At 36.6% G+C, this 12,561-nt stretch overlaps 1 protein-coding gene across 4 annotated transcripts in view; it reads right to left on the bottom strand.

Moving 5' to 3' along the window:
- Window positions 1–12,561, bottom strand: part of RNGTT (RNA guanylyltransferase and 5'-phosphatase) — a 327,759-nt gene that overhangs the window by 200,229 nt on the left and 114,969 nt on the right. For all 4 annotated transcript variants that reach the window (XM_082405977.1, XM_082405974.1, XM_082405975.1 and 1 more), the window contains exon 12: window positions 5,679–5,747. In XM_082405977.1, coding sequence (XP_082262103.1) covers window positions 5,679–5,747 — 69 coding nt within the window. The remainder of the gene's footprint in view (window positions 1–5,678; window positions 5,748–12,561) is intronic.

Below are 12,561 nucleotides of genomic sequence, written 5' to 3'. Positions count from 1 at the left end.
CTTTGGATATGAGTGAGAAAATTGCCTCCTGCTTACCCTGAATGAATTCATGCTAAATTGGAGCCTATTCTGGATGGCAGCATTAATATATTTTATACTCAGAATACCGTTTAGAAGATTTAACACAAACACAGTAGGAATGCAAAAGAACCACTGAATTAAACAGAATGGAAAGAAATGTGACTAAGTTCACATCCTTCTTACAGACAGATGCCATTCTATCCAGTAACAGTGAAGTCCCTCCCACCAAAGGGCACACTGCAAACACTATGAAAGGTATAATATTAGTGATAAAAACTAAGACAGTTAGAGTGGGTAACATGTACTTTTAAGAAATAAGAAACGAAGACAGAATATGATCATGAGAAATTACAATTACAAATGAAACATATCAAGAAATAAAGACTGAAATCATTAAAACCTCATGAAAAATGAAAAGGATTAACCAAACACTAATAACTAGTAAAGTATATGCTATACCATCAATTAAACGTTTACCAAAATGCACAGGTGTGAAACGTTTTCTTCTAATGAAGTGAGTCCTTCGTAGTTATACACTAATCTAAGTACCTGCTATGTTAAATTTAAAAGAAACTGACAATGTCCCCTGATGAACAAAATGTGACCCTTTCAGAGCCATTCCACATACTGTATAATCTTAATAATCTAGGAGGTAAAGTGTGTAGAAGTGAAAACTCTATTGAAATGATGGCAGGAGAGAAAATTAACAGGAATACAGCCATGTAACAGTGATAGTAATAAATTTTATAAGTCTATTTAAACTACTGCAACTGTCTAAATTGCCATTTAAGAGATATATTGGCTTTAGGAAAGTAAAATAAGAATAAGAGTTTATTCTCTCTCTTATTAAAAATTCTTCACCTAATATATTTTCATAGATACTGGAAGGAAGAAGGAATTCTTAAGTATGCTTTATATTCACATACATTGATCAACACATGATCATCACAGAATTCAGAGCTAGAATGTTTTGGCCTGTACATTTTACAGACGAAGAACTAATGTGATATTCGGTGGCCTATCTTACCCAGAGACCACTCTAACCCACTGGGAAGTCTCTGAGGAGAATATGAAAGTATCAAAGCTTGTGTTATTGTTCCATGAAGAATGGATGTTTGCATTCTGGACTCTTTGCAAGGAAACAGTGGGAATTTAAACAAGGTCAATGAAAAGTTTCTTAAATGAAAAAGAGATACAGCATAAATTAGATTATATATATATATATATATATATATATTATATATATATATATGCAAAAAGGAAGATAAAATAGCTATAAATGTAAAAGATGTTGCCTACATTAGTAAAATACAGAACCACTCAAATCTGAAAGGCTAAGGAAAAACATGAGAATGCATTTGTTTCTTTAACAAACATTTTCTAAGACCTACTGGGCCAAGCACTATCCTAGACACTGGATATTTACAGATAAATAAGAAAGGAAAGGATTAATCACCTTAGAGAAGCCCAGAGTTTTTGTGAGATGAAAACATCACTAACAGGTCCCTTATGAGGTGGTAGTTACTTCTCTACCTAGGGTAAGAAACAGCAAGGCATCTTGAAGGAGATCTTTTCTGCTTTGAGAATAATCAATTAAGTGATCCTGTTAGTTCTAAAGGTATTTGGCAATTAAGTAGCAAGTGTTCCAGAGGAAAGAGAGAAAAAGCATTACTTTTGGCTTCACAAAAGCAAACCCTTCCCCTCTAGGTCCTATGGAATGGAGAGCAGGGAGAGACTTGAGTATGCACAGGAATCCAAGATCTCATTAAGGCCCCAAAGCTTCTCTTTTCAGTCACAATATTACATCTCTCTTGGGTAGGTGGCCTCACAATGAGATCAGCTGGATCAGAGAACCTGAGAAACCCCATATCAGGGAAGGGGAAGGTATGCATTGGTGACCAGGACCTAGACTGCTGTGGGAAAGATTTCATTCTAGACAAAGGTGTGTATGGGGCTAGAAATCACTCTGACCAAGCCAGTCTAAAAGTAATGATAGAAGAGTGGCTCTGTGATGTGTATGTTATGTGTGGGTATTGCCTCAAGAGCTATAAGATTAAGTGTTCATGTCTAAGATGACATGGAAGAAACCTAGCAACTACTTTTCCCTAAAATACCACCATCAGACTAACAGGGGTAACTGACTGAGCAATACCTATCTTCACCAACATCAACACGTAGTCATGAAAGCAGCAAATTCACAAAACACAGGGTCAGTCTATGAATTCAGCAGAATTTCACCTTTCTAGAATATGGTGATTAGAATCAGGACGCCTTGAATAGATTAAGTTTAAAATCTCAGGGCACAATTATAAAAGGGAAGAATCTAGGAAGTAAAAAGGGATCTTTGCAATTTTGCAATGCACTGTGATTCAGAATGGGGAGGAAAGAAGGGGCAGAGAGATTTCATTTTAATAATAAAGAAATGTAACTTATTTTCTTCTGCAAGGTGGGAAGTCCCAAGATAAGACAGAGAAAAAGCTATGCAGCCGGACTACAGAATGGAGGGTTTCAGGAGGATTGCCTTCACGTAAATACTGGACTAGATATTACCTGATAAATTTGACTGTATTAGAAAAAAAAATTAACAGTTCTTTTAGTGAGTTTAAGGAAAGAAGTAATGATAATCATAACAATTGAAAATATAAGGCAATTCCTAACTCTAGGTGAAAAAAGTCTTCTAAGGAAGAAAATACACTATACTACTTAATGACTCAGATGTGAACAATATTTATGTCACCATAGAAATACAAATACTGAACATTCATTTGACCAGGTATGTGATACAATTATAAGGGGATGACAGAAGGAGGAGGGTGAGGGAGCGTTGGTGGGGTTAGAGAGCACAATCCTGTTCTTCAATAACAGAAAGTATGCAGATCACCAAGAAACAGAAGACTAAGAGAGAGCAACATAATAGATTTTGTAGAAATGGGGGCGGGGGCCGGCCTAAAGCAGAAAATGACTGCCTCCTACGAGGCACTCTGGGTGTAGGGAAGGGTAGGAGGGGACTGCTCTACTTTTCAGGGTAAACCATGATATTTTAATTGACTTTTAAAATCATGGGTGTGTATTATTATATATTACTTGGAACTCAGATAATTTGTCCATAATAGTATTACCTTCTGTATTTTGAATACACAAAAAAAGAGAAAAAAACTGTAAGAAATAAGGTGGCAGAAATCCTCACGAAACTAGTATACCCAGATCCAAAGGCATATTAAAAATTATATATATATCATGATCGAGTAGCATATCCCAGAATGTAAGGATGGGTCAACATGAGAAAGTCACTGTAATTTACTACATGAAAGTCATTAAAAGGAAAATGACATGATAACTTCAATGGATACAGAAAAGGCATTTGTTAACTCCCAAAACCTGGTATTTCTGATTGAAAAAAAAAAAAAAAAAATTTTGTAAAACCTCCGTAAAAACAAAAATTTCTTAACATGATAAAAGGTATCTAAAAGAAATCTACAAAAACATACTTAATAGAGAAAATTTAGCCGCATTGCCTTTGAGGTTGAGGATAAGGTATAAATGTCTCCCTCTCCTCCATCCAATGAGAGTAATATCTAAGCCAGTACTTGAAGTCCTGGACAATATATAAAATTAGACAACTGTTAGAACTAAGAGTGTTCAGCAAGACTGTTGAACCAACAACATAAGTCAGTCAACAATGTGACAATACACTAGAAGTACCAAATTTTAAAAGATAGCATTTACTGTAAAAATAGAAAATAATATATCTAGAAATTAGACTAACAATAACAATTAAAAACTTAAACTGGATTGGAGAACAGTAAAAGACCTGAAAAGAGCTCTACCTTATTCATTGAGAAGGCAATTTAACATTGTAAAAACACTGATTTTCTCCAAATTAATCTAACTTCAAAGCGTTTCCAATTAAACTCCCAACAAGAATTTTTGGGTAACCTGACAAACTGATTGAAACTTTTATGTTAAACCAAATGTCCACAAATACTTAAGAAAATCAATTATGAAGTCATCCTAATAACAAGTGTGGTAACTAGAAGAGGGACAGACTGATAAACCAACTTACTACACTAGATATCACAAGACTCACCTGTCAGGCCATTTCTCTTATATATACCAAAATCTCATACATGCATGGGTCTGAACCACCATTAGTTTAACAGAATGAAACACTGTAATTCCTGTTATAATTAGATTTTATTTCTTTCAATCCAGGGAGATTAGGCTTAGAAAATACTGGAACTCAAAGATCTAATGTCTATCTTCCTAAAATAGTATTTTCTACTATTTCTGTCCCCAGCCTCTAACTCTCCTCCATCTCCTCCTCCTTCAACCACAAAAGATTTTTCCCTCCACCTGTTTGGCAAGGGGGGCTGGGAGGAAGACAGAAGCTAATCACATACCACATTATACCTAAATTTGCATAATAGCAGAGTTTTACTATATACGTAAAGCATATATAATACAGTGTGTAATACATAATGTTCAAAAACATTACAGCCTCCTTCCCTTTTCTCCAGGTACCCAGTTTGATGTGTCTCTACATAACTTGACAACTAGCCTGCACCCTAATTTCTAAGGATAGAGTTAGTGAAGGCAAAATGAAGCTTATGACAAGGTGTGGCACATGAAATACAACTCTTTCCTATAAGAGCAGTGGTTCTCCTACTTGAAAACGCATCAGAGTCACTGGGAAAGCCTGCGAAAGCACAAATTGCTGGACTCCATTCCCAGCAGTTTCTCATCAGTAGGTCTGTGGTGAGTGACATTTATAACAACTTTCTGGGTGGTGCTAATGCTACCTTGTCCACAGGCCACATTTTTGAAAAGCATTGCCCCACAGAGCACAGGTTCTCAAGTGAAGGCAAATTTGCCCTTCAGGGGAAATGAGGCAGTGAACGTGTGTATTTTTGGTTGTCACAAGCTGGAGGGGTGGGAGGGAGAAGTAATACTGGCACCTGGTAAGTACAGACCAAAGATGCTGCGAAACATCCTACCACGCACAGGACAGCTCCCCGCAGCCAAGGATTATGTGGCCAAAAACGTCAATGATGTGGAGGGAGAGAAACCTTACCATCAGTAAAACATAATTACTCCAAATATGTGATTTGACCATTAAGTTGGTGAAAAGTTCTTCAGTGAGTTTCAGAAATCTGACATGGAATAAATATGCAAAGAACTGTGGTTTTCTTCAAATACTGATAACTCTGAATTTTACTCATCCATGGCAAAATGAAGTTTTAAAAATATTAATACTTAAAGATATACTGGGCTACAGAAAGAAATAAGCATTTATTTATATAAGGTTATTGGTAGATTTCTAGTAAAGAAACATAACATTCATTCTGCAAGAGTAGTAAGAAAACTAATTATATTAAAAGACTAATAACTTCCTTGAAAAATAATGATCAGCCATATTTATTTCCTAAGCTAAGTGAAAAGCAAACAACTGTTCATTGTACTATTATATGTATTTAGTATAAACGAAATATTTTATTTTATAATGAAAATTGGTTTTAAGGAAAAGCAGTGATTATAGCAGTAATCAATCCTAAGTAAATATATCTAAGGAAAATGTACTTTATATATACATGCATGGGCGTACATGGATATACATACACACTACACACACACATGCACACAGAGACAAAGGTACTTACTCCAGTGGGCTGGAAAATGAGACCGTCCATTTCATGGCTGACTTCTTTGGCAAAATTTCCTTCAAGTAGCTATAAAATAAACACACAAATTTTTAGAAACACAATAATCACTTTAAAAGGTTTTAAATTTTTTGTAAGCTTTATAAGAACTTCTTAATACATAAGCTTTAAAAATGGAAATACAAAATGGGGGAGAGGGGTGATCCAGAGGGATCTAGGTTAATATATTGTAAGATCATTTTTTAATATATGCAGGTTTCCATTCCATGGCAGGCTAGATATCTCGAACAACAGTCCTAACTACAATAACCAAAATGATGGATAAAATATTAAAAAAAACTTTTTCTTCTTCCAGTTTTATTGAGATATAATTGACATACAGCACTGTATGAATTTAAGGTGTACAGCATAATGATGTGACTTACATACATCATGAAATGATGACCACAATAAGCTTAGTGAACATCCATCATCTCATAGAGATACAAAATAAAAATAAATATATTTTTCCTTGTGATGAGAACTCAGGATTCACGCTCTTAACAACTTTCATATATAACATACAGCAGTGTTAATTATATTAGTCATGTTGTATATTACATCCCTAGTACTTATTTATCTTACGACGGTGGTCAAAAGGTACAAACTTCCAGTTATAGAACATATTTTTAAATGCACTTTGCTGAGCCAGCATAAAAGGAAGGAAGGCATAGGCCAAAACCAAAACCAAAGTAGAAACTCTGGGAAGTAATAAATACAGGGAATAAAAATAAACATACACAAAAAAGGAGAGAGCAGAGACTCTTGTTTGGGGATAGATGGAGCCGGGATAAGATTCTCTGAGAATCTGTAAAAACAAGCTAGCTCAAACATGGGGATCACAGCCCCAAAATGCATTATCTGTGTTTTCCCCAAACCTTCAAGCAGAAAAATTTAACCTTTCTTTTTCTCCTACTTTTTGCCTCATTTTTTGTCTTTATTACATTTTTTTCAAGCAAAAAATTGCATTGCAAGGAATACACAGCATGAAATACAAATAACAAGTTTTTTCAATGCCATATCTACTGAAAAGCAGAGTTACAGATCCAATGCTCTCCAATTAGTTCAGAACAAGTAGTTTTAAACGCTTCTCTTCCACGGATTTTTATATTATTCTGAAGAACTGAACATATGCATCACTGAGTGAGGACCTACACACTGATTTTCTGCATCTCAGGGAAGAGAGCAGAAGATACTTTCACAGAGCCAGGTAATAATGTCATGCTACCCAGAGTCTGGCCAACTGCCAAAAAACATTTAGGATAGTTCTGGGATTCAAATATGTTCCACCAAAATTTTGGATATGCTGTGTGTTAGTCAATCACAATCTTTCATCACAATCACATCCTCTAAAAAACCACTACACTTAAAGGCAGATTTGCATTCCAAAAGCAACAACCAAAATTTCCAGCATATTGCACATGCCACAAGATCTGTGATTCTCCTCCCAAACTGTGACTTCATCTTCTCTGCCATTTCATTCCTCGAAATCTGTAATTTCTCTAAACTGGGGGCAGTTCAGCAAAGAAAAGTAAGAGCAATCTCAGTTTCTAACTGCTTTAAGACCAATTTGAGTTTGAATAATCTACACTTCCTTAAAGCTGTAATGCTCCTTAGTCAAATTCATGGGGACAGAAATTACAGAGTCTTGGGGAGGAGAGAACGAGGTGTTAGCGGTTGATGGGTACAGAGTTTCAGTTTGGAAAGATGAAAAAGATCTGTAAATAAATGATGGCAATGGTTACACAACAATGTGAATGTACTTAAAGCCACTGAAATGTATGTTTAAAAATGATTAAATGGTCAATTTTATGCTATGCATATTTTACCACAATTTTTTTTCAACTGTAATGCTCTTGATATTTTCTCTTTTGTTGTGTTTTGTTCTTTCGTCTTAATGACACTAAAAAAGTGGGGAGCTTGCAGACTGGGACTCCTAGAGCCATATTATCCAGAGTTTGGCCAAATAGGTAAAAATTTCAGACCAAATCTGAAATTGATCTCCAATTCATTCATAGGTTTAAATGACCTACCCATCTGAGGAGGAAATTGCTGAAGTAAAAGTTCAATATGGATTAAAAGTACTGATTTCTTATAATGAACTAATGATGGGTAAAGGGTCAAACAAGAAAAAAAAATGTATAAAATTGATAATTCTTGTACTTCATCATGTAAGAAAAGGTAACCTACTAAATTCATAGCATAAAATCCTGCTGAGGAATGAAGCAATAAAAACAAAATGCCACAATTATCTTTTTAAAAAACATTTTTCAAAGGTTAAACAATTTGTTCTTTTATTGTAGGTACATCATTTACGGCAAGTAAACATAGCTTTTCCATTCTTAGACCATCTTTCTCCGATTCATATACTGGACCATCCCTGTAGATAAAGTATATATAAAGTTAACAGTATAAAGTATAGTGTTGGCAAGACTCTAGATAACATGATGTTACCTGCTGCAGAAATGAAAGTAACTTCCTTTTTTATTTTACTCTAACTTTTTAAGAATCAGAGAATTTAAGGGACTTGAAACTTCTTAGGTCAAAAGAAGAAATACTGCTTGTTTTCACTCGTTTTACTGCTTATTGATTACTCTAGACAATATTTCTTTCTTTACTTAATACATATACAATATTACCTAGCATATATTAAAGACCTACTATAAAGTGTTGTTGTGCTTGGTTCTTAATATATGTACATCATTCAGAACACACAACTCCTCATGAGATGTATAATTTTGAATTTTATATTACTATTCACTTCACCAGAAAAGGAAACTGAGACCATCAGCAATTAAGTGACTAGCTTCAAGTCAGACAGCTAAAAAAGTAAAATCACTCAGAACAGATTTCAATCAGACTTTAATCAAAAATAAGGAAATAGGGGACTTCCCTGGTGGCGCAGTAGTTAAGAATCTGCCTGCCAATGCAGGGGACACTGGTTCCATCCCTGGTCTGGGAAGATCCCACATGCCGCAGAGCAACTAAGCCCAGGCGCCACAACTACTGAGCCCGCGTGCCACAACTAGTGAAGCCCATGCGCCTAGAGCCCGTGCTCCGCAACAAGAGAAGCCATGGCAATGAGAAGCCCGCACACTGCAACGAAGAGTGGCCCCCGCTCGCCAAAACTAGAGAAAGCCCACGTGCAGCAATGAAGACCCAATGTAGCCAAAAAGAAATAAATAAAAGAAATAAATAAATTTATTTAAAAAAAAAAAAAAAAAGGAAATAACCAGAGAAAGTCTCTGACTCTCTGAAACAAATGCCTCAAAGACTTCTGAAACTTCCCACGTATATAGGTCCTCCAATCATCATTTAAAAAGTACAGACTTTAAATGTATTGTAGCATGTACTATATGAATAAGATACATACAAAGGGAGGTAAAATTCTTCGGGTGTTTTTTTCAGCAATAAAATCGAAAAATTTTCTCAATTTATATAACAAATTTATATAATTCATTTATTCATATCAGAAATCACATATAGGGGCTTCCCTGGTGGCGCAGTGGTTGAGAGTCTGCCTGCTGGTGCAGGGGACAGGGGTTCGAGCCCTGGTCTGGGAGGATCCCACATGCCGCGGAGCAACTGGGCCTGTGAGCCACAACTACTGAGCCTGCGCGTCTGGAGCCTGTGCTCCGCAACAAGAGAGGCCGCGATAGTGAGAGGCCCGTGCACCGCGATGAAGAGCGGCCCCCGCTCACCACAACTAGACAAAGCCCTCGCACAGAAACGAAGACCCAACACAGCCAAAAATAAATAAATAAATAAATAAATTTTTTTTTAAAAAGAAAGAAATCACATATATAAAATAATATGTTAAATTTAAAATATTGCTTTTTTCCAATCATAATTCCTGAAAGAAAATTTATCCAAACTTGTTATGAGCATCTTCTATATATCGGTGTCTTTATCGTTAGAGCCAATACTTAAAGTCACTTAACACATTTCCATTATTTTCACTGCTGTCTCTGAGTTATAGCATACTTCAAATTATACATGAGACCGTCACTACAGATGTTATCTTAAGCTACAAGTACTGTCTGAATAACATTAGCAAAGTTTTTCCCCCCTCATCCATTCCTTAGGTCTGTATTCATAATCTTCAAAGTGTTCACCACCTTTAAGGTTACCCCTTTTTTTTCTTTTTCTTTCTTTCTTTCTTTCCTTCCTTCTTGCCTTCCTTCCTTTCTTTCTTTCTTTATGGCTGTGTTGGGTCTTCGTTGCTGCGCACAGGCTTTCTCTAGTTGCGGCCACCGGGGGCCACTCTTCTTTGCGGAGCGCAGGTTTCTCATCACAGTACGCAGGTTTCTCATTGCGGTGGCTTCTCTTGTTGCGGAGCACGGGCTCTAGTCACGCGGACTCAGTAGTTGTGGCTCGCGGGCTAGTGGTGCACAGGCTTAGTTGCTCTGTGGCATGTGGGATCTTCCCGGACCAGGGATCGAACCCATGTACCCTGCACTGGCGGGCGGATTCTTAACCACTGCGCTACCAGGGAAGTCCCTAAGGTTATCTTTTAAAAGCTTTTTATGGGGAAGTTCCACTTTTACTTACGGTGTAAAACATGTCTAACCTGACAATAAATTTTTAAAAAGCAGACAATCTATAAAATCATAGCTTTTGTTAAGGTTTAGAGGGTTGAGGTCTCCACAAAATCAGGTAAACTGAATCCCAGGCCCTCCAAAGAAAGATGAGACACATGAACCCATTCACCTTTGGAAGAGCATAAGAGGAAAAAATGGCAGCCACAAAAGTGGGTACAAAGTAAAACTGAAAGTTTGTTCAATTCTTAAAAACCAAGTGTGTGTTAGTATAACAGTATAGAATCCCTGGAAGTCCCAAACACAAGAGGACTCCAAACCTACTCACTAGCTCTATTCCCCAGGTTTCTATCAGGATTCACAGGAAAGACCAGAGGTAGGACAAGAAAGATGAGAAAGCCTCATCGTAGTTGCAAACAGACATAAAATCCTTTCCAGACCCTTCGTGATATGAAGTAAAGGCCATCTGAGGATAAAGTCGTCTGCAGCTACACACGGGTCCAGAAACAGCCTTGGTCCAAGGATAGTATATTGATAAAAAGGAGAAAAACTTGCTCCTGCCAAAACATCCCACCTATGCAAGGCAAAATTCAGCTGCCAAGAGGGAGAGGTCAGCCCACTGAGGGGAAACCCATCCCTGAGACTCAGGTGCTCAGGGTCTGCTTAACAGCAAGGCTTGAGGAGGAAAACTAACAAAACCCCACAGTCTGCACAAATCAGGCACTGAATGACAAGAAACAGTCAATTACATATGAGGGAGAATGCAAGAGCACAAAAATAGACCACTACGTGGTATAGGCAAGCAGAGCCCACTGAAAGCTACAAGTGAAGCAGGAACACTGGAGAAAACCCATTTTATACTCCAGTTCTCTCAATAAGCTCAAGTAACAGAAGTCATCTGCTTAAGGAATCTGAAGTCTTCGGAGCACAGAAGATAACTATATAGCAATACAAACCCATGTCAAATACAGATTATTCAACCACTAACCCCGCCTCCAGCAAATGAAGCTTATTAAACTTAAAGGAGAGGTACGCCCATTACTAAGCACAAAGACATCTACCTCAGTATATATTGTTCATACAGAAAAAAATGCCCAGCATCCAATCAAAAATTACCACACACACATACAAAGCAAGAAAAAAATGACCTACATTCAATAGATAAGGCAGTCAATAGAAAAAAACATAGGGATGGCCCATATTTTGGAATTATCAAACAAAGATTTTAAAATAACTTTAACATTTTAAAGGAAAAGGTGGAAAACATGCATAAGCAAACGTGGAATTTCACCAAAGAGTTGAAAATAATAAAAAACAAGACAAATGGAAATGCAAGTAATAAAACCATAATATCAAGGAAAAAGAATGCTAATCAATGGGAATGACAATCAATGGGATTATCCACAGACTGGATAGAACAAAGGAAAAGAATCACTGAACTTGAAGAAGAAAAGAGTGTAGCACTTTTTCCAACTGAAATACAAAAAGGCAAAAGGGGAGATGTTGGGGTGGCGGGGGTCAGGAGGAAGAGAATGAGGAATCAAAGAGCAACGGTAAAGATGTCTTTAAAATACTTACAACATGTAGACAGAAAATCAGAAAGAATATGGAGGACTGTAACAACAATGAAACAACGTGACCTATTTGACATTTTATAGAACACTGTACCCAACAATAGGAGAAAATACTTTCCTTTTCCAAGTGCACACAACACATTTATAGGTCAAAGTCATACAAAGTATGCTCCCTGACCACAATGAATTAAATTAATAATCAGTAAGAGAAAGATATCTGGAAAATCCCCCAATGTTTAGAAACTTAATAACATACTTCCAAATAACCCATGAATAAAAAGAAAGAAGTCAAAAGGAAATTTTTAAAGTATTTCATACAATGAAAATACAGTAGATGGATATATGACAGATGCAGCTAAAGTGTGTCACAGGAAAATCTGTTGTACTAAATGACTAATTAGAAAAGAAGAAAGGTCACAAATCAATGATATCAACTTCCACCTTAAGAAACTATGGGCAACCCTAGAGAATTTAGGAATCACAGATACTAGAAGGAGCCACTTTGGCTGAGATTGTACACCCAATGAAGAAGACCACTCCCACTAAGACCAAGACCCAGACGTAGTTGAAGAAGGAACATCTATGGCTCACAAATGGCGGAGGAGTTGATGAAATGTCTTGATGAGGCATCTCACCAGTTTTTAAAGATGTAAGTTGTGGTTAGAAAGCAGTATGTCTGAATTTAAAATATTAAAGTAGGAGTAACAGCCAAGGATAAGTTGCCAAAGTGAA

Source organism: Balaenoptera borealis (assembly GCF_965194805.1).
Source record: "Balaenoptera borealis genome assembly, chromosome: 9".
Classification (NCBI taxonomy): domain Eukaryota; kingdom Metazoa; phylum Chordata; class Mammalia; order Artiodactyla; family Balaenopteridae; genus Balaenoptera; species Balaenoptera borealis.
Note: the sequence above shows the minus strand (reverse complement) of the source record. Positions and strands in the feature narration are given on the sequence as shown.